The sequence below is a fragment of the Oncorhynchus mykiss genome, chromosome 7 (genome assembly GCF_057628025.1).
Source record: "Oncorhynchus mykiss isolate SJ-2025 chromosome 7, ASM5762802v1, whole genome shotgun sequence".
In the NCBI taxonomy this organism is placed as follows: Eukaryota; Metazoa; Chordata; class Actinopteri; order Salmoniformes; family Salmonidae; genus Oncorhynchus; species Oncorhynchus mykiss.
This window is the reverse complement of record NC_143028.1, coordinates 34,064,769-34,088,102: the sequence shown is the minus strand read 5'-3', so window position 1 is coordinate 34,088,102 and position 23,334 is coordinate 34,064,769. Positions and strand designations below refer to the sequence as shown.

General features: G+C 43.0%; 1 protein-coding gene across 1 annotated transcript in view; it reads right to left on the bottom strand.

Annotated features, from left to right (window-relative positions):
* LOC110527736 (metabotropic glutamate receptor 4) overlaps positions 1 to 23,334 on the bottom strand; it is a 336,296-nt gene that overhangs the window by 53,163 nt on the left and 259,799 nt on the right. The window contains exon 7 of the mRNA XM_021609206.3: positions 9,750 to 9,950. Within this exon, the coding sequence (XP_021464881.1) occupies positions 9,750 to 9,950 (201 nt within the window). The remainder of the gene's footprint in view (positions 1 to 9,749; positions 9,951 to 23,334) is intronic.

Below are 23,334 nucleotides of genomic sequence, written 5' to 3'. Positions count from 1 at the left end.
TTGTCACAGTGCTTTGTCATTGTTCCATAGTCATTACTGCAGTGTCTGTGGAGACTGACAGTCGAAAAGGCCACTGCATTCTGTCTGCAGGTACAAATAAATAAATATAGGTACAAATAAAAAATAAAAAACATACAACAAATGTTTCTCAGATGCAGAACAATGATATAAAGCTTCATTCAATCGCAGCCCATTGAAATGTCAAGCTAGTCTTTAGAGCATGAAAAGGGAGAGGTAGGCACAAGATGGGAGGAGGTGCTAGGAGGGGTTGGGACCAGGGGCTAGAGTGAGGTTGGAAAGTATGATTCCTCTGCCTATGCTGCTGAGTGAGCCAAAATGAGACATTTGATAAGTGGAGTTTCTAGAAAGATAATAACAGCAAGACATCAAAGAACCTACTTATTGAAATGACAGAAGGATAAGCATCCTCACACTTGAGAAAAAGAGGAGTTCTCTCTCCTACTGTGTGTGTTGAGATACAGTTGAAGTCGGAAGTTTACATACACATAGGTTGGAGTCATTAAAACTTGTTTTTCAACCACTCCGCAAATTTCTTGTTAAACAAACTATAGTTTTGGTAAGTCGGTCAGGACATCTACTTTGTGCATGACACAAGTAATTTTCCCAACAATGGTTTACAGGCAGATTATTTCACAGAAATTTGCATTCACTAAATTGAATGTGCCTTTAAACAGCTTGGAAAATTCCAGAAAAGTATGTCATGGCTTTAGAAGCTTCTGATAGGCTAATTGACAGGCGACAGGTGGCAGTTAGCCTAGTAGTTAGAATGTTGGACTAGTAACTTCACAAAATAGTTGGCAGCATGAGGGAGGAAAATTATGTGGATATATTGGTTCAACATCTCAAGACATCAGTCAGGAAGTTAAAGGTTGGTCGCAAATGGGTCTTCCAAATAGACAATGACCCCAAGCATACTTCCAAAGTTGTGGCAAAATGGCTTAAGGACAACAAAGTCAAGGTATTGAAGTGGCCATCACAAAGCCCTGACCAAAATCCCATAGAAAAAGCGTGTGTGAGCAAAGAGGCCTACAAACCTGACTCAGCTCTGTCAGGAGGAATGGGCCAAAATTCACCCAACTTAATGTGGGAAGCTTGTGGAAGGCTACCTGAAACGTTTGACCCAAGTTAAACAGTTGAAAGGCAATGCTACCAAATACTAATTGAGTGCATGCAAACTTCTGACCCACTGGGAATGTGATGAAAGAAATAAAATCTGAAATAAATCATTGTCTCTGCTATTATTCTGACATTTCACATTCTTAAAATAAAGTGGCAATCCTAACTGACCTAAGACAGGGAGTATTTATTAGGATTAAAAGTCAGGAATTGTGAAAAACTGAGTTTAAATGTATTTGTCTAAGGTGTATGTAAACTTCCGACTTGAACTGTATATAGATAGACCAGAGTGAAAGTCCACCGATATTCCAAGATAAGATTGTTGATGATTGTCAGCCCGCCAGAGATATGGCCGCCACACTATGAGTTATTACATTACCACAATGCTTTGCTTGGGAGGGTGTTGTCGTTTGACCTTTTTGTCATTTGTACTTGATCCTGGATGCTTAAAACATGACATTGTTTAAAAGGAGTGACACATTAGACCCTGTATGAAAGCTCTACGGTTAAAACTCAGACTGGGTAATAATTACATTTCAACGGAGACCCTCCGAAAACCGAACACAAAGTCAACAAACAGACAAAATGTTTTTTTTGTGTGTGTGCTTTGGTTGTAAATACTTTTCTGATGAGAAGAAGATAAATATTGGTTTTAGAAATTGCCCCCCAGTGTGCTTTCCCCATCGCTCAGGTTGTTGGTTGTACGAGGCCATGTTAAACATACTGATGTGTGCTGCTGATGATGCAACAGGATGACGTTGCGTGTAACCCAGAAACAACCCACAGCATCTACATCCAGATTGGTCTAGTTGTTAGTGTAGTTAGTGTCGTTTCCCTAGATGGTGTCTTCAAATAAGTCGAGCAAACACATGCAGTTGCTGTTTTGATTTATCTCCCCTTAGGTGATACATGTTTCTCACGTATACAGTACAATGGGGTCTTTTGTAATAAATGTAATCAACAGGGGGATAAATGTTTTTTTGCCAAACATTTATTAAATATGTTTCACTAGGATTATGTATTTCAAGGGGCTGCCCCCCTTCAAGGGCTTTTCTGTGCTCTCCAGAGAGCAGCATTTTTTTTCTCTCCATTTAATCGATTTGAAACTAATCTCTGTAATACTTAGAAAGATATTTCCTCTATTTGTTCAAGAGGCCCTCTCTTGACATTTTGTTACTTGGAAGGAATCAGAAAACAGCGTTTTTATGTTAGGTTTTTAGTCTCTTCCTCGCCTCCTCATTTCACACCATGTAAATAATCTCACTTTATGAAATAATCATAGAAAAACACCACAATCTGATGAAATAGTGAGGAAATTATTGCTTTACATAGTGTATGCTTGTGTTTGTGCATACATGTCCAATTGTTCTTGGGTCGTTATAACTATATCTATTTTGCCAATTGGATTGATCCCCTCTACCACACGGAAACCCACTAATCTACCGATGGAAACGCACGAGGTGGCTAAAAAAAGACCTCCATCCTATGCTAGCTTGCTACCGATGGCCCGGCTAGCTGTCTGAATTGCCGTAACCCCAACCAACCTCACTACTCACTGGACCCTTATGTTCACTCGACTAAGCATGTCTCTCCTTAATGTCAATATGCCTTGTCCATTGCTGTTCTGGTTAGTGTTTATTGGCTTATTTCACTGTAGAGCCTCTAGCCCTGCTCACTATACCTTATCCAACCTTTCAGTTCCACCACCCACAAATGCGATGACATCACCTGGTTTCAATTATGTTTCTAGAGACAATATATCTCTCACCATCACTCAATACCTAGGTTTACCTCCACTGTATTCACATCCTACCATACCTTTGTCTGTACATCATACCTTGAAGCTATTTTAATCGCCCCCAGAAACCTCCTTTTACTCTCTGTTCCAGACGTTCTAGACGACCAATTCTCATAGCTTTTATCCGTACTCTTATCCCACTCCTCCTCTGTTCCTCTGGTGATGTAGAGGTGAATCCACTCCTATTCCCCAGGCGCTCTCTTTGGATGACTTCTGTAACCGTAATAGCCTTGGTTTCATGCATGTTAACATTAGAAGCATCCTCCCTAAGTTTGTTTTATTCACTGCTTTAGCACACACTGCCAACCCGGATGTTCTAGCCGTGTCTGAATCCTGGCTCAGGAAGACCACCAAAACTTCTGAAATTTTCATCCCTAACTACAACATTTTCAGACAAGATAGAACGGCCAAAGGGGGCGGTGTTGCAATCTACTGCAAAGATAGCCTGCAGAGGTCTGTCCTACTATCCAGGTCTGTACCCAAACAATTTGAACTTCTACTTTTAAAAATCCACCTCTCTAATAACAAGTGTGTCACCGTTTCCGCCTGCTATAGACCACCTTCCGCCCCCAGCTGTGCTCTGGACACCATATGTGAACTGATTGCCCCCCATCTATCTTCAGAGCTTGTGCTGCTAGGCAACCTAAACTGGAACATGCTTAACACCCCAGCCACCCTACAATCTAAGCTTGATGCCCTCAATCTCACACAAATTATCAATGAACCTACCAGGTACCACCCCAAAGCTATAAACACGGGCACCCTTATAGATATCATCCTAACCAACTTGCCCTCTAAATACACCTCTGCTGTTTTCAACCAAGATCTCAGCAATCACTGCCTCATTGCCTGCATCCATAATGAGTCAGCGGTCAAACAACCTCCACTCATCACTGTCAAACGCTCCCTGTAACACTTCAGCTAGCAGGCCTCTCTAATTGACCTGGCCGGGGTATCCTGGAAGGATATTGATCTCATCCCGTCAGTAGAGGATGCCTGATTATTTTTTTTAAATGCCTTCCTCACCATCTTAAATAAGCATGCCCCATTCAAGAAATGTAGAACCAGGAACAGATATAGCCCTTGGTTCTCTCCAGACCTGACTGCCCTTAACTTGTTGGGGAAGAGGGGGCAGTATTTTCACTTTGGATGAATTGCGTGCCCATAGTGAACTGCATCCTACTCTGTCCTAGATTGCTAATATATGCCTATTAGTATTACTATTGGATAGAAAACACTCTGAAGTTTCTAAAACTGTTTGAATTATGTCTGTGAGTATAACATAACTCATAGGGCAGGCAATCTTCCAAACAGGAAGTACAATTCTGAATGCGGGTCTAATTTTAAGTCATCGCCTCTTCACTTCCAAATAAGATATGGATCTGTTAGCAATTCCTACGCCTTCCACTAGATGTCCTCATTCAGTAGAATGTGGAATGGAGCCTCTGGTGTGAACTTTGACTGAATGGGAGGGGAATGAGTCACTGTCCTGGCAGAATGCAATTTCCCTGTTGCGCATTTGTCTGTTGATATCACCATCATTCCATTTGGCTGCAGATGAAAACGTATGCTCCGGTTGGAACGTTATTGGATATATATGAAAATAACATCCTGAAGATTGATTCTCTACTTAGTTTGACCAGTTTATTCAACCTGGAATATATATTTTTGAAGTTTTCGTCCGAGTTCTCCTGGACCAGCGTCAGCTTTTGGGCACGTGAGCTGAAAGTGCAAGCAAATGCAGCTAATTGGACACTAGTATTGGACATTATGGAACAAAACAACGATTTTTTGTGGAAGTTTTTTTTGTGGAATTTGCAAATAAATTTGCAAATGTGATTTTCTGGATTTTTTTTCTCATTTTGTCTGTCATAGTTGAAGTGTACCTATGATGAAAATTACAGACCTCATCTTTTTAAGTGGGAGAACTTGCACAATTCGTGGCTGACTAAATACTTTTTTGCTCCACTGTATTCCAGGACACCACCGATGAAGACACCTGCGAAGAGTTATACACAATGCAGGAAGGAAGGAGCAACCAGGTGCTAAGGGATATATTTGAAGCTCCATCCGAGGAGGGAACCTGGAAGGGATTCTCCTTGGTCACCCCTGATGGGGATGGGGAACAACCTCCACATCCCTCTACCGAGGTCGACCTGCCCCGGGAATTAAAGGGACAGTTCGGCACCTCGCAGCATAGAGACCCAGACCTAAGGGAGGCCATGAGGAAGGTGAAGGTGATCGATGGGAGGAATGTGCAATCAGGCGGGGACTCTTATCCTGGGTTGTACGGCGAAGGGGGGAAAAACAGGAATTTCTAATGGTGCCTAGACCATACAGGGATACAGTTCTACAGTTAGCCCATGCCCACGTCCTAGGAAGACACTTGGCACGAGACAAGACTATTGACAGAATCATGCAGAGATTCTATTGGCCCCGGGTCACCCGGGATGTGGCCAGGTATTGTAGGACGTGTGATCAATGTCAACATACAGTTCCTTGGCCACACCTTCGTAACCCTTTGATTCCTCTTTCCATCATAGAGACTCCGTTTGAACGCATAGCTATGGACCTCGTAGGACCCCTCCCAAAATCCGCCAGAGGACACGAGTACATCCTAGTGGTTATAGATTACGCTTTTAAATTCCCGGAAGCCATACCCCTGCGTAACATGTCGTCAAAGGGATTTGCCAAGGAGTTATTCATGATGTCCTCTCGTGTCCTCGATTTAGCCAAGGAGACCTGGGAGACCCAACCATGCCCCTTTCGATCCACAATAGAACACGTTACCCTGATGAGAGACCGCCTGTCAGCAGTGTGGCCCATAGTCAAGGAGCATATGGAGAAGGCACAAAGGAGCCAAGGCCGGGCCTATGATAAGTCCGCGACCCCCCGTGAGTTCACTGTGGGAGAGAAAGTGATGGTGCTCGTGCCCACGGCCGAACATCGCTTGCTGGCGCAGTGGAGGGGGCCCTACGAGGTAATGAAAAGGGTCTCACCGGTCACTTACCTCATCAAGCAACCTGACAGGAGGAAGAAGGTCCAACTCTATCACATAAACCTGTTGAAGACATACCATGGGCGAGAGGAGGAGGTGGCTTTGATGGCCCTGGAGGGCAAAGGAAAAGAGGAGGCTCTACCACAGGTGCGCCGTGGCCAAACTCTCCTGCCGGAGCAGTCAAGCCAGCTAGACAAGCTGATTATGAACTTCGGTCGAATATTCTCTCCATTCCCAGGACAAACAGATGTCCTGTTCCACCATATCCACACTGAACCCTGCAAGAAGGTGCATATCCGCCCTTACAGGAATCCTGAGGCTCGCCGAGTCAACGCTAAGAATGAGGTAAGGGAGATGTTGAGGATGGGTGTGATCGAGCCATCGACGAGTGAGTGGTCCAGTCCCATAGTCCTGGTCCCCACATCCGATGGTAGTATGAGACTCTGCAACGACTTTAGGGGCGTGAATGCCATCTCCACATTCGATGAGTATCCCATGCCCCACGTGGATGAACTCTTGGAGGGCTTAGGAAAGGCCAAGTTCATCACCACCCTGGATTTGACGAAGGGATATTGGCAAGTGCCGGTGGCTCCGGAGGATCGTCCAAAGACTGCCTTCGCCACACCAGAGGGACTTTTCCAGTATGTGAGGATGCCCTTCGGACTGTATGGTGCCGCTGCAACTTTCCAACGCCTCATGGATGCCATTCTACGGCCCCATCAAGAGTATGCAGCAGCGTACATAGACGATGTGGTCATCCACAGCGAGGACTGGGATAGTCACCTCCTGCGATTACGCGCGGTGCTCGTGAGTTTGGAAGCCACAGGGTTGACATCCAATCCAAATAAATGCTGCCTGGGCCTGTCCGAAGCGGAATACCTGGGGTACACCGTGGGGAATGGGAAAATACGCCCACAGGCAGAGAAGACCAGGGCAATTCGGGACTGGCCTCGACCCCGCACCAAGCGGGACGTTCGGGCCTTCTTTGGGATAACGGGATATTATCGCCGTTTTATCCCGGGATATGCAACCATTGCCAACCCCCTTACAAACCTCATCAAGAAAAACCTGCCAAACCAGGTAGAGTGGAAAGACGAGACGGAAGAGGTCTTTCAATTGCCAAAAGATGGCCTGTGTTCTGATCCCGTCCTACAGGCTCCGGACTTCTCACAATAATTAATTGTGCAGGTTGACGCCTCGGATACGGGGCTCGGGCCGTACTAGCTCAGGGTCGTACTAGCTCAGGGTAAAGGCGAAGCAGAGAAGCCGATTCTCTTCATAGGAAGAGTAGTAGGAAGCTCAGCGATCGGGAACAGAGATATGCTACCATAGAGAAAGAGGCCTTAACCATTAAGTGGGCCCTCGACTATCTCCTGTACTACCTACTGGGTCGGAGGTTTGCAATAGTTACTGACCATGCGCCCCTCATGTGGATGGCTGGTAAGAGAAACAATAACAACAGAATAGCCAGATGGTTTTTGTCTTTACAACCGTTCTCTTTCCATGTCATCCACAGGGCCGGATCGAGGAACGGGAATGCAGACGCGCTGTCTCGACGAGACCAAGACGGTGCGTCTGGGGCCCGACCCTCCGGTTCGGTCCTGAGGGGGAAGGTATGTGGAAGGACCACCAGAGGGCAGGCTGGGCTCACGGATAGTAGCCCAACAAGGCATGGGAGACAAGGTAACCAGAGGCAATTAAGCACAGCTGACGGTACTAATTACATATTCTCCTTCCCCTATAAGAGAGAGTATGGAACCAGCAGAGAAGGGAGGAAAAACTATCTCTGAAAGATGGCCACCGAGACAGAGGAGCTATCCATGAAGAACCACTAAGATGGTGACAATCTTGTGACTTTTGTTATAGTTTAAAGATAATCGTATTGTGTTCCTGTTTTATCTGGAGAAGAAGATGTATGTTTTTCCTTGGGAGATTTTCATTGATAATGTTGGAGTGTTTGTGTTGACCAAATGCCCTCAATAGAGAACTGTGTTCAATTAAGAAAACCTACTCCTGACTCGTTTATTCCACCCTTCCGCTTTAGAGTGACGCCCAATTACTTGGTCCGCTCACAAGACCTGTATCTATCCTACCCTGTCTTTCTAAGGTCTTCGAAAGCCAAGTCAACAAACAGATTGCCAACCATTTCGAATCCCACCATACCTTCTCCACTATGCAATTTGGTTTCAGAGCTTTTCATAGGTGCACCTCAGCCAAGCTCAAGGTCCTAAACGATATTGTAACCGCCATCGATAAGAAGCAGCCGTATTCATTAACCTGGCCAAGACTTTTGAGTCTGTCAATCACCACATCCTCACCGGCAGACTCGACAGCCTTGGTTTCTAAAATCATTGCCTCGCCTGGTTCTCCAACTACTTCTCAGACAGAGTTCAGTGTGTCAAATCGGAGGGTCTGTCGTCCGGGCCTCTGGCAGTCTCTATGGGGGTACCACAGGGTTCAATTCTTGGACCGACTCTCTTCTCTGTATACATCAATGATGTCTCTCTTGCTGCTGGTGAGTCTCTGATCCACCTCTACACAGACGACACCATTCTGTATACTTCTGGCCCTTCTTTAGGCACTGTGTTAACAACCCTCCAGGCGAGCTTCAATGCCATACAACTCTCCTTCCGTGGCCTCCAATTGCTCTTAAATACAAGTAAAGCTAAATGCATGCTCTTTAACCGATCGCTGCCTGCACCTGCCCGACCATCCAACATCACTACTCTGGACAGCTCTGACGTAGAATATGTGGACAACTACAAATACCTAGGTGTCTGGTTAGACTGTAAACTCTCCTTCCAGACTCATTTCAAACATCTCCAATCCAAAGTTAAATCTAGAATTGGCTTCCTATTTCGCAACAAAGCATCCTTCACTCATGCTGTCTAACATACCCTTGTAAAACTGACCATCATACCAATCCTCGACTTTGGCGATGTCATTTACAAAATAGCCTCCAATACCTTACTCAATAAATTGGATGCAGTCTATCACAGTGCCATCCGTTTCATCACCAAAGCCCCATATACTACCCACCACTGCGACCTGTCCGCTGTCGTTGGCTGGCCCTCGCTTCATACTCGTCGCCAAACCCACTGGCTCCAGGTCATCTACAAGACCCTGCTGGTCACCATAGCAGCACCCACCTGTAGCACGTGCTCCAGCAGGTATATCTCTCTGGTCACCCCCAAAACCAATTCTTCCTTTGGCCGCCTCTCCTTCCAGTTCTCTGCTGCCAATGACTGGAACGAACTACAAAAATCTCTGAAACTGGAAACACTTATCTCCCCACTAGCTTTAAGCACCAGCTGTCAGAGCAGCTCACAGATTACTGCACCTGTACATAACCCATCTATAATTTAGACCAAACAACCACCCCTTTCCCTACTGTATTTATTTAGCTCCTTTGCACCCCATTATATCCATGTCACATTTTTCCACTGCAAATCAACCATTCCAGTGTTTTATTGCTATATTGTATTTACTTCGCCACCATGGCCTTTTTTTGCCTTTACCTCCCTTATCTCACCTTTCGGTTACTAGTCCAACGCTCTAACCACTAGGCTACCCTGCCGCCCCATTGAGTGTATGTTTGTTTTACTCCATGTGTAACTCTGTGTTGTTGTATGTGTCGAACTGCTTTGCTTTATCTTGGCCAGGTCGCAATTGTAAATGAGAACTTGTTCTCAACTTGCCTACCTGGTTAAATAAAGGTGAAATAAAATAAATAAAAATGTCTGGATGTCCTATTTGCGTGTGTGTACATACAGTACATACGAGCCTGTGGGTGTGTGCACCAAGAAAGTGACTGACCTGCAAAGTTAAGCATCCGGATGTGTTTGAGCAGCAGAGTGCCGTTGATGGGATCCATCCTAGAGCAAAGGCCCACCTTCCCTGGACAGAGCTCCCTGTGCATGTTGTGCAGCGCGTGGGCCATGGAATAGACTGCATCGATCACAAACTGCACCTTCCCCTCTTGTTCGTAGTTGGAGTCCTTCCCTATCCGCTCCTGATCTGTAGAGCAGAGAGAGAGAACCAAGTTAGGTATCTGAGAAATGCAATACGTTATAGCATTGGTTACCAACCCCAGTATCATCTTTTGCTTCATAGAAAAGTGGATCCGAATCATATGAAGAGTATTACATGTGATGGTTCACATTATGTTCAAAAAATAAAATGAGAAATAATACAGCAATGCAGTATCAGGTAGACAGACCTACATGTCTTTGAATATTATGTCAAATTACATTGTATGTGTGTATCGAATTTCTATTGTGTTGATCCTAACAGTGGGTGATTATTACACGCAGGTAGCGATTAGCCTCCATGCTGTGATGGTTTTTGGAGTTACAAATCAAGAAAGGAAATAACAACCTTTTGCTGGTACTCAATTTCTCCATTGATAGCCTTGTCAAGCAAGTGTTAATTCAAGGCCACACTAGTGTGACTGCTACGAGGCAATCATTGCACCCATATTGAATTTGATCTTTAAAATGTGTATTTGCAATGCTCATCAATCTGGCACTAAATAATTGCAGATTGTTACTCCATCAGCTGCGGTGCCATATCAAACATAAGAGTCCACTTTAAAAACTTCTTCAGGATCGGTGTCCCGTCCTCGGGACGGTTGAGCTAACGTAGGCTAATGTGATTAGCATGAGGTTGTAAGAAACAAAAAAAATACCAGGACAGACATATCTGACATGGGCAGAAAGCTTACGTTCTTGTTAATCTAACTGCACTGTCCAATTTACGACTCTAGTCGTGAATGAGAGTGCGCTCCTCGTTGTTTTTCTCCAGTATTGGAAACAGTTTATTCCATCTTAAATTTGATAGATTATTTACATTTTAGGGTACCTGAGGTTGGATTAGAAACGTTGTTTGAAATGTTTGCACCAAGTTTACAGGTAACTTATTAGATCCTTTGTAGGCATGTTGGGTGAGTTGGAACCGGTGTATTTCTGAATCAAACGCGCCAAATAAACAGACATTTTTGGGATATGAAGAAGGACGTTATCGAACAGAACGACCATTCATTGTGTAACTGAGACCTTTGGGATTGAAAAAAGATGAAGATCTTCAAAGGTAAGCAATTTATTTTATCGCTATTTCTGACTTTCGTGAGGCTTCTGTTTGGTTGGAAAATGTTTTACATGCTTTTGTATGCAGGGCGCTGTCCTCAGATAATCGCATGGTATGCTTTCGCCGTAAAGCCTTTTTGAAACCTGACAAAGCGGCTGGATTAACAAGAAGTTTATCTTTTAAATGATGTAAGACACTTGTATCGTCATGAATGTTTAATATTACGAATGTAGTATTTTTGAATTTCGCGCTCTGCAATTTACCGGATGTTTTCAAATCGATCCCGTTAACGGGATTCTAGCAGTAGGGGATCCATAAGAGGTTTTTATGAACATATTCTAAGGGACTGATATGCATTGCCTTAGACCGCTGAGCCACTCGGGAGCCCGATACTTAAGACTGTCATTGGTTTTGTGAGCTGTATGACCTATGGTTACTCCGATATGAAGAGGGCTGATGAGAAGAATAGACAGAAATACAGGTGGTAATGTTTGGAAGTTACTCTATGCCTATGGCTGTTTCCCAAATGGCACCCTATTCCCTATATAGTGCATTACATTTTACCAGAGCCCTATGGGCCCTGGTTAAATGTAAAGCACTACATAGGGATTAGGGTGCTATTTGGGACTCAAACTATGTCTATTTAATCACCACCAACTGGACACTGTATACTCTCACAATGCCAGGTCCACAGTCACACTACCAGTTCCTTGTCAATCTGAAATGTTATGAACTTAGTGTGTAAAGTAAGTCAGCAAAGTACAGTACGCAGCTAAGCCAGTTCTGTTTGACCCACTTAAAAAGAGTAAGACCTTTTAATGGAAGTCGTGGCAGAGGGCCAGAAGGCATCGAGCAAAATGCATTACTCTCCATTAGTTTAGCGTCTAGGCCTTCATGCACTGACTGCCTCTCACAATTAGCTAGAAGATAAATGTTTAGTTAGACCACTGCAGAGGAGCCAATCAATTCCAATATGAGCAGTGTAAGGTCTTCTATATTGGTTGATGTCATACAGTATATGTGAATCATAAATAAGTTGTCAAATATACAACATATAAGTCTTATTTCTCATAAGCGAAGTATAAGTAATATGCTGTATAAGAAACAAGTAATGCTTTGCATAAGCAGCATATAATGTACGTAAATGCTGCATAAGGGACATTTGTTCTACAGTGTCTTGCAAAAGTATTCACCCCCGTTGGCGTTTTTCCTATTTTTTAGCATTACAACATGTAATTTAAATATATTTATATTTGGATATCATGTAATGGACATACACAAAATAGTCCAAATTGGTGAAGTCAAATTTAAAAAAATAACTTGTTTAAAAAATATAATATATATATATTTTTTAAACGGAAAAGTGGAAGGTGCATATGTATCCACCCCCTTTGCTATGAAGCACCTAAATAAGATCTGGTGCAACCAATTACCTTCAGAAGTCGCATAATTAGTTAAATAAAGTCCACCTGTGTGCAATCTAAGTGTCATATGATCTCAGTATATATATACACCAGTTTTGAAAGGCCCCATAGTCTGCAACACCACTAAGCAAGGGGCACCCCCAAGCATGCAACACAATGAAGACCAATGAGCTCTCCAAACAGAATAGGGACAAAGTTGTGGAGAAGTACATATCAAGGTTGGGTTATAAAAAAAATCAGAAACTTTGAACATCCCACAGAGCACCATTAAATCCATTATTTAAAAAAATGGAAAGAATATGGCACCACAACAAACCTGCCAAGAGAGGGCCGCACACCCAAAGATAAGCCTGAAGGAGTTGCAAAGCTCCGCTGCAGAGATTAGAGTATCTGTCCATAGGACCACTTAAAGCTGTACACTCCACAGAGCTGGGCTTTATAGAAGAGTGGCCAGAAAAATATGTTGTTTAAAGAAAAAAATAAGTAAACACGTTTGGTGTTCGCCAAAAGGCATGTGGGTCTCTGGTCAGATTAGACTAAAATTGAGCTTTTTGGCCATCAAGGAAAATGCTATGTCTGGCACAAACCCAACACCTCCCATCACCCCAAGAATACCATCCCAACAGTGAAGCATGGTGGGGGAAGCATCATCCTGCTGGGATGTTTTTCATTGGCAGGGATGGTCAGAATTGAAGGAATGACGGATGGCAATAAATACAGGGAAATTCTTGAGGGAAACCTGTTTCAGTCTTCCAGAGATTTGAGACTGGGACGGAGGTTCACCTTCCAGCAGGACAATGACACTAAGCATAATGTTAAAGCAACCATCGAGTGGATTAAGGGGAAACATTTAAATGTCTTAGAATGGCCAATTCAATGCCCAGACCTCAAACCAATTGAGAACCTGTAGTATGACATAAAGATTGCTATACACCAGCGGAACCCATCCAACTTGAAGGAGCTGGAGCAGATTTGCCTTGAAGAATGGGCAAAACCCCCAGTGGATAGATGTGCCAAGCTTATAGAGACACACCCCAAGAGACTTGCAGCTTTAGTTGCTGAAAAAGGTGGTTCTGCAAAGTTTTGACTTTGTGGGGGGAATAGTTACAGTGAGGGGAAAAAAGTATTTGATCCCCTGCTGATTTTGTACGTTTGCCCACTGACAAAGAAATTATCAATCTATAATTTTAATGGTAGGTTTTTTTGAACAGTGAGACAGAATAACAACAAAACAATCCAGAAAAATGCATGTCAAAAATTTTATAAATTGATTTGCATTTTAATGCCCCCTATTGCTCAAACTACACACTAATGTACTTGTCCTCTTGCTCAGTTGTGCTCCGGGGCTTCCCACTCCTCTTTCTATTCTGGTTAGAGCCAGTTTGCGCTGTTCAGTGAAGGGAGTAGTATACAGCGTTGTACGAGATCTTCAGTTTCTTGGCAATTTCTCACATGGAATAGCCTTCATTGCTCAGAACAAGAACAGACTGACGCGTTTCATAAGAACGTTTTTGTTTCTCACCATTTTGAGCCTGTAATCGAACCCAGAAATGCTGAAACTCCAGATGCTTAACTAGTCTAAAGAAGGCCAGTTGTATTGCTTATTTAATCAGAACAACAGTTTTCAGCTGTGCTAACATAATTGCAAAAGGGTTTTTTAATGATCAATTACCCTTTTAAAAAGCTAAACTTGTATTAGCTGACACATCATGCCATTGGAACACAGGAGTGATGGCTGCTGATAATGGGCCTCCGTACAACTATGTAGATATTCCATCTTAAAAGACTGCTGTTTCCAGCTACAATAGTCATTTACGACATTAACAATGTCGACACTGTATTTCTGATCAATTTTAAGTTATTTTAATGGCCAGAAAATGTGCTTTTCTTTCAAAAACAAGGACATTTCTAAGTGACCCCAAACTTTGAACAGTAGTGTATCTCTGCTACAGCCAAAACTAAAGGCAATTTAACATCTATGATTAGCCCATGCAACTTTGAAATGCATGAATTAAAAAGACAGGTTACGACTGTGGTAATTGAGCGCCACAGGCACCCATATTGGACAGACAAAATTTGTCACGGTTTGGCTGACACGGTTGGACTGTAGGGCAGCCCGGGAGCGAGAGAGGGAGTGATATATCTCTCTGAGGCTGAGGCATGGCGGCCCACACACACAAACTTGGTAATGCCTCTCTCTTTCCCAGCAAGGCCTCTCTCATCTCATTGGGAGTCAGAGCACGCCCACGCACACCCGAGGCTGGATCTCTGGCTTCAGAGAAATCCATTCAGATTAGGAGTAGCAGCACAGCGAGGGTGTCTCCCTTGACCAGGGTGCCACAGAAGGGAGTTTGTAACAGAGTGGGTTGGCTCTAACCCCGTTAAACTCTGCATGTTTGGGTTTGGCCACAGACCATGTTTCCCTTCATCATCCAGAGAACTTGGACTTCATCCATAGCCTGTCTTCATCCATTCCTTCATATGAGAACATCTCCTTATGTGTGCCTTAGGGAATATGTAGCAAGTTTCGGTTGACGCCCCATCATGGAACATTCCCAATTTATATGTCCCGACTTTTCCAACTCAAAATCGCCAAGCTGAAACAAATGCATGAAACAGGATGATCAAAACATTTTACAAACTGTTCACTAGACACACATGAGATCATTCTTGCTCTCCTATGATATCATCAGTTTGGTACATTGAATCCATAACTATTTTCATTATGGTAATATGACATGATCATGGAGAAAAGATTCAGCCATTGTGTCGGTGTTGCTCTGCTGCATGCTGTTCTCCCCTGTATAAATTAGCTGGAAGCACCAAACCCCAGGAGAAGGAGCTGGGCCCCCATTCTACCTTCCTGCTCATCTCCACCTTAATCAATATCAGCTGTGTGTCTCAGTCATTCACAGATACAAGACTAGTCTCGCTCTGTCTCCAACTCACTCGCACACTCGCTCTCTCTTTGATCACTGTGAACACACAGAGCCCTCTCAGGACATTGATTATTCCTCACCCATACCTCATGTGGTCTGCTTGAAGGGAGGTACAAAGCCTTCACCAGCACCACTAGGGGACTCTGGAGAATTGCATGTGGCCCTGAAACGTGCTTCCTGAGTGGCATCCTTCCCTTATACAAAAGGGAGAGTGGATTGCAAAGCCAAAATAACTTTCTGCCACGTCAACAAACTTCCACACAGCCATAGAAAAACAACACTGCACCATATTTTCAGCAAACAGAGCTGTGACCTTGTATTCAACTCACACTGTCACTCAAATAAATACTCCACAGCCTCTTCACATGTCAAAGCCCTTCATCTGAGCTTCATCTTTGTCTGAACAGCATTCTCCTTTGCACATTTTGCAATTTTAGCATTCCACTCCCCAAGCAATAGGTACAAAGATCATACTATCGTTTACATTTTAGTCATTTAACAGACGCTTTTAACTAGGTGAGACAACCCCAATAAAGAAGTTATCAGAAAAGTTAGTGGTAGTAGGAAAACACAAGTGCAATTTATTTATTAAATTTTCTTTTTGTGTGTGTGTGTGTGGGGGGGGGGGGTGTAAGGTTTAAGAAGTTTTCGGGAAGATGGGCAGGGGGAATCTGGTTCCATCACTGGGGTGCCAGGACAGAGAAGAGCTTTTTGACTAGGCTGAGCAGGAACTGACCTACAGTAGGGGTGGGAAGTGTCCGTATGCGCTCCAAACTTCTTATTTACGATGACGGCCAAGGAACAGTGGGTTAACTGCCTTGTTCAGGGCCAGAACGACCTTTTCAGCTTGGGGATTCAACCTAGCAACCTTTCAGTTACTGGCCCAACGCTCTAACCACTAGGCTAACTGTCGCCAAAAGCATAGCCTAAACATAAGGAGTGGCAGTTCCCCTTGCTGGCTCGTAGGCAAGCACCATGTGTGCACCATGTGCGCGGAGGATCAGGATGACATGGGAGAACTTGGGAAGGTTGAACACCAGGTGGGATGCAGTATTCTGGATAAGTTGCAGGGGTTTGACAGCACAAGCGGGGAACCCAGCCAACAGAGAGTTGAAGTACCATAGTCCAGATGGGAGATGACAAATGCCTGGATTAGGGCCTGCACCGATTCCTGTGTGAGGAGAGGTTGTACTCTACAGATGTTGTAGAGCATGAACTTGCAGGAGCGAGTCACTGCTTTGATGTTTGCAGAAAATGACAGGATGTTGTCCAGGGTCACGCAAAGTTTATTTGCACTCTGGGAGGAGGACACAGTTGAGTTGTTGACCGGAATGGAGAGGTCTTGGAGCGGGCAGCCCTTCCATGAGAGGAAGAGCAGTTAGGTCTTGTCAAAGTGGAGCTTGAGGTGGTGGGCCCGACAACCGAGCTGAGATGTCTGCCAGGCACGCAGAGATGTGTGTTGCCACCTGGGTGTCAGAAGGGGAAAATGTAAAAAGTAGCTCAATGTAATCCGCATAGCAATGATAAGAGAGACCATGTGAGGATTTGAAGGAGCAGAGTGACTTGGTGTAGAGAAGTAAGAGGAGACGGCCTAGAACCGAGCCCTTGGGGCAGTGGCGACCCGTCATTCAAGGCAGGTGGGACTCTTGAGACCCACATTTCTAGCAAAAAAATAATAATAATGATATATATAAATTAACAAATGTGGGCTTGCCTGTTTTGAATGTCATGTTTTGGCATTAATACGTGTCACATATTAGTTTGCAAACAATGTAAAAATATATACACAGGTGAAGTCGGAAGTTTACATACACTTAGGTTGGAGTTGTTAAAACTCGTTTTTTAACCACTCTTCATCCTAGCTCTTGTTAACAAACTACAGTTTTGGCAAGTCAGTTAGGATATCTACTTTGTGCATGACACAAGTAATTTTTCCAACAATTGTTTACGGACAGAGTATTTCACTTATAATTCACTATATCACAATTCCAGTGGGTCAGAAGTTTACATACACTAAATTGACTGAGCCTTTAAACAGCTTGGAAAATTCCAGAAAATTATGTCATGGATTTAGAAGCTTCTGATAGGCTAATTGACATAATTTGAGTCAATTGGAGGTGTACCTGTGGATGTATTTCAAGGCCTACCTTCAAACTCAATGCCTATTTGCTTGACATCATGGGAAAATGAAAATAAATCAGCCAAGACCTCAGAAAAAAAAGGGTAGACGTCCACAAGTCTGGTTCATCCTTGGGAGCAATTTCCAAATGCCTGAAGGTACCACGTTCATCTGTACAAACAATAGTACGCAAGTGTAAAGAACATAGGACCACGCAGCTGTAATACCGCTCAGGATACGCGTTCTGTCTCCTAGAGATGAACGTACTTTGGTGCAAAAAATGCAAATCAATCCCAGAACAACAGCAAAGGACCTTGTGAAGATGCTGGAGGAAACAGGTACCAAGGTATCTATATCCAGAGTAAAACGAGTCCTATATCAACATAACCTGAAAGGTCGCTCAGCAAGGAAGAAGCCACTGCTCCAAAACCACCATAAAAAGCCAGACTACGGTTTGCAACTGCACATAGGGACAAAGTTCGTACTTTTTGGAGAAATGTCCTCTGGTCTGATGAAACAAAAATACAAAAAAATCATTATGGATAACAAAAACGGTTTATCCATAATGATCATTGTTATGTTTGGTGGGAAAAGAGGAAGGCTTGCAAGCCGAAGAACACCATCCCAACCATGAGCATGGGGGTTGCAGCATCATGTTGTGGGGATGCTTTGCTGCAGGAGGGACTGGTGCACTTCACAAAATAGATGGCCTCATGAGGGAGGAAAATTGTGTGGACATATTGAAGCAACATCTCAAGACATCAGTCAAGAAGTTAATGCTTGGTTGCAAATGGGATTTCCAAATGGACAATGACCCCAAACATACTTTCAAAGTTGTGGCAAAATGGCTCTTTTCACAACAAAGTCAAAGAATTGGAGTGCTGCCCATTTGTGGCGTGTGCGAGCAAAAAGGCCAACAAACCTGACTCAGCTCTGTCAGGAGGAATGGGCCAAAATTCACCCAACCTTTTGTGGGAAGCTTGTAGAAGGCTACCTGAAACGTTTGACCCAAGTTAAACAATTGAAAGGCAATGCTACCAAATACTAATTGAGTGAATGTAAACTTCTGACCCAATGGGAATGTGATGAAATAAATAATATCTGAAATAAATCATTCTCTCTACTATTATTCTGACATTTCACATTCTTAAAATAAAGTGGTGATCCTAATTGACCTAAAACAGGGAATTTTGACTTGGATTAAATGTCAGGAACTTCGAAAAACTGGGTTTAAATGTATTTGGCTAAGGTGTAAGGAAACTTCCGACTTCAACTGTATATCATTCAGTTAATAAAGCTGCATACACACACGTTCTCTTTCTGTTGTCTTGAGTAGGGCAGCTCCAAAATGCAGGTGTTTCATCCTAGCTCAATGCTTTCTTCAGTGGTGGGGCGAGCCAGCAGACAATAGGAGCATTGCGCTGTGATTGGCTCAGTGTTCTGTCACTCATGGGGACAGTACGTCATTGCCAAGTTTAAGTCCTTAGTAAGGGTAGACATCCAAAATTGTATCCTTTTGTTCCAGCCATAAATGTCATTGTCCACAGATAAAATGACGTCAAATAACGTTATATGTACAGTAGCTTTGATTGGACTGATCAACATCTTACTTTCAAATTCTTAGCTAGCATCATCATGAATCAAGTCGACAATCTACTGGCAAATCCTTTTTAATCCTTGTCATATGAAGATAAATAATGAAGATAAATTATAGATAAAATGTATCGGTGCTCATCGCAAATTCAACAATGAGTTGTTTGGAAGGAATCAGAAGCTAACTGCAAGCATTGCAAAACAACCACTAACGTTAGCCTGCTGTTCAATGGAGTGGCTGTGTGTTTTTTTCTGAGTTCCCACCATAAATCCAGAGAAGGCCCACAGAGGACCACCACGCCACCTTCACAAGGTGAGTCCAAAAATGTCTTGCACACATGCTGCTGCATAAATTATGTAATATGCAAGGGAGGTATGTATGCTGTAGCTAAGAAAGTAATACTAAGTGTATGTTGTGTAGTAAGATGTTAGTAGCTCATGTGCCTCACCCTAATAATTAGGTCTATTTTCACCAACGTGGTATTGTAAACACATTATTCGAGGCTGGTGTGTGCTTGTTTGCCAACTTATTTTGTACAGCTTTGACAGTGCTACTGATATTGGGTCATTCTCATGAAACCATTAAAATACCATGGCAGTAATGATTTTAAATATAAAACATGTAATATATCATAATAAAGATGTGTTCTCTACCTTGCACAAAGAGTCATTTCAACATAGGAATTAATTATTTTTGTATTTTATTGCATTATCTGCTGAAATTCTCATTACCGCAACACGTCCAGCTCTGTTTTTATACTAGATGTTTTCAAATGACAGAAAAAATATGAACTGAATATTCATGTAAAATAATAAGGAAAAAATATTGGAAAAATGAAGTGTCCATGACTGATGTTCTCATCCTCCGCAACATTTTTGAAGGACTGTTTACACTCACACAGAGAATTTTAAATAAAGTTTGATTTTGAATGAAGCCACACATCTGCCAGTACCTTCAAGATGGCTACCAGGTGAGCAGATCTATTTATATTTCTCCAGTTAAAAGTTAAACATTCTCTTGTCAGACTGCATATACAACGGTATTGATTATCATTACAGATACAGGTAGTTTTCCACATATAAAAAAACATTAGATTTAAAAAAAATGATATGAAAATATACTTCATTAATGTCTAATTATGTATATTGAGTAAAAATTAGCTTAGTCATCATGTCTTCTCCATTGTTAGCGAAACATGCTCATCCTTCGCAACACCATTCTCACTTACCGCTGCAATTTAAGGCCAGTTGCGGTAGAGAGAACTTCTGTTTCGGTAATGAGAATTTAATCATACAGACTATATTTTTTAAATATAATGAACTATTAATTAACATATAATTTACTAACTGTTGATATTTTGCTTTATGTCCTGTTTAATTAGACAGTAAGCAACTGACAAAAAGAAAGCTTTAGCGAAGGCTGACATAATTCGGAGAAAAAGTTTACACCAACCCAGAACTGCTGGAAGAGTACAGAAGGAAGGACGGAGAGAGGTTAGGGGTTGGAGAGGTTACAGCAAGCGTAATTAGCATATAAATAGTCTATAGGAAGCCTATGCCCTCACACAGTTTCTATATAGGAAGTCAATACCTTACAGTGTTAGGAAGTCTACACATTTACGCTAACACATCCACCACACACACTCAGTAAACCATTTAGTTTATACTATAGGATGTTCACACACAGTCTAAGTGTAAGTCATTCAGTCCCTACTATAGGATGTGTACAGACAGACAGACAGACAGACAGACAGACAGACAGACAGACAGACAGACAGACAGACAGACAGACAGACAGACAGACAGACAGACATAGTCTATAGGAAGCATATGCCCTCACACAGTTTCTATAGGAAGTCAATACCCTACAGTGTTAGCAAGCCCATGCACGCTAACACATCCACCACACACACTCAGTGAGCCATTTAGTTTATACTATAGGATGTGTAAGCCATTCAGTCCCTACTATAGGATGTGTAGACAGACAGACAGACAGACAGACAGACAGACAGACAGACAGACAGACAGACAGACACACACAGTATGTAAGCCATTCAGTCCCTTCTATAGGATACACACACACACGGTCAGTATGTCTGTGTTATTCTATGTTTTTGTATTTCTGTGTTTGGCCTGGTATGGTTCCCAATCAGAGGCAGCTGTTTATCGTTGTCTCTGATTGAGAACCATACTTAGGCAGCCTGTTCTCCCACTATGATTTGTGGGTAGTTGTTTTCTGTCTCTGTGTCTGCACCAGACAGAACTGTTTAGTTTTCGTTCGTTCTCTTGTTATTTTGTTTTGTGTTCAGTTTAAGTAAATGTTAACATGGACACGTACCATGCTGCATATTGGTCCGATCCTTCCTACTCTTCCTCAAATGACGAGGGATACCGTTACACACCGTACATTCTCCACTATGCAATCTGGTTTCCGAGCTGGTCATGGGTGCACCTCGGCCACGCTCAAGGTCCTAAATGATATTATAACCGCCATCGAAAAAAGACAGTACTATGCAGCCATCTTCATCGACCTGGCCAAGGCTTTCGACTCGGTCAATCACAGCATTCTTATTGGCAGACTCAATAGCCGTGGCTTCTCAAATGACTGCCTCGCCTGGTTCACCAACTACTTCTCAGACAGAGTTCAGTGTGTCAAATAGGAGGGCCTGTTGTCCGGACCTCTGGCAGTCTCTATGGGGGTGCCACAGGATTCAATTCTCGGGCAGACTCTTATCTGTATGAATGAATGATGTCATTCTTGTTGCTGGCGATTATAGCTGATCCACCTTTACGCAGACGACACCATTCTGTATACATCTGGCCCCTCTTTAAGCACGGTGCTAACAAACCTCCAAATGAGCTTCAATGCCTTACAACACTCCTTCCTTGGCCTCCAAGTGCTTTTAAATGCTAGTAAAACTAAGTGCATGCTCCTCAACCGATTGCTGCCAGCACCCTCCCGCCCGACTAGCACCACTACTCTGGACGGTTCTGACTTAAAATATGTGGATTACTACAAATACCTAGGTGTCTGGTTAGACTGTAAACTCTCGTTCCAGACTCACATTAAGCATCACCAATCCAAAAATACATCTAGAATCAGCTTCCTATTTCGCAACAAAGCATCATTTACTCATACGGCCAAACATACCCTCGTAAAACTGACTATCCTTGACTTTGGCGATGTCATTTACAAAATAGCCTCCAACACTCAGCAAACTGGATATAGTGTACCACAGTGCCATCCGTTTTGTCACCAAAGCCTCATATACTACCCATCATTGCGACCTATATGCTCTCATTGGCTGGCCCTCACTACATATTTGTCGCCAAACCCACTGGCTCCAGGTCATCTACAAGCCTTTGCTAGGTAAAGCCCCGCCTTATCTCAGCTCACTGGTCACCATAGCAACACCCACCACATAGCATGCGCTCCACCAGGTATACTTCACTGGTCATCCCCAAAGCCAACACTTACTTTGGCCGCCTTTCCTTACAGTTCTCTGCTGCCAATGACTGGAACGAATTGCAGAAATCACTGAAGCTGGAGTCTTATATCTCCCTCTCTAACTTTAAACATCAGCTGTCAGAGCAGTTTACCGATCACTGTACCTGTACACAGCCAATCTGTAAATAGCCCACCCAACTACCTGATCCCCATATTGTTACTTATCCTCTTGCTCTTTTGCACCCCAGTATCTCTACTTGCACATCATCATCTGCACATCTATCACTCCAGTGTTAATGCTAAATTTGAATTATTTTGCCTCTATGGTCTTTGTATTGCCTTACCTCCCTACTCTTCTACATTTGCACACACTGTACATTGATTTTTCTATTGTGTTATTGACTGTATGGTTGTTTGTGTAACTCTGTGTTGTTGTTTTTGTCACACTGCTTTGCTTTATCTTGGCCAGGTCGCAGTTGTAAATGAGAACTTGTTCTCAATTGGCCAACCTGGTTAAATAAAGGTGAAATAAAAAAATAAAACAAATGTATATAAAAAAAGGTGTGACCACAAGTCAGAGACCACTATGATGACACACCAAACATGTTATATGGTTCGCGGGAAAAGAGCAGGAAAAGGCTTTTGTAGGATAGAGTCAAAGCTATGTCTTCCAAAAAATTATCCAACTTGAGTAAACGCTTGGGAGGTAAGGATGACAACAGTGGTGTAGTCTACGGCGATACAGATATCACTTATTATTGATATCTACACTGCTGCTCTCTCATTTAGCTAT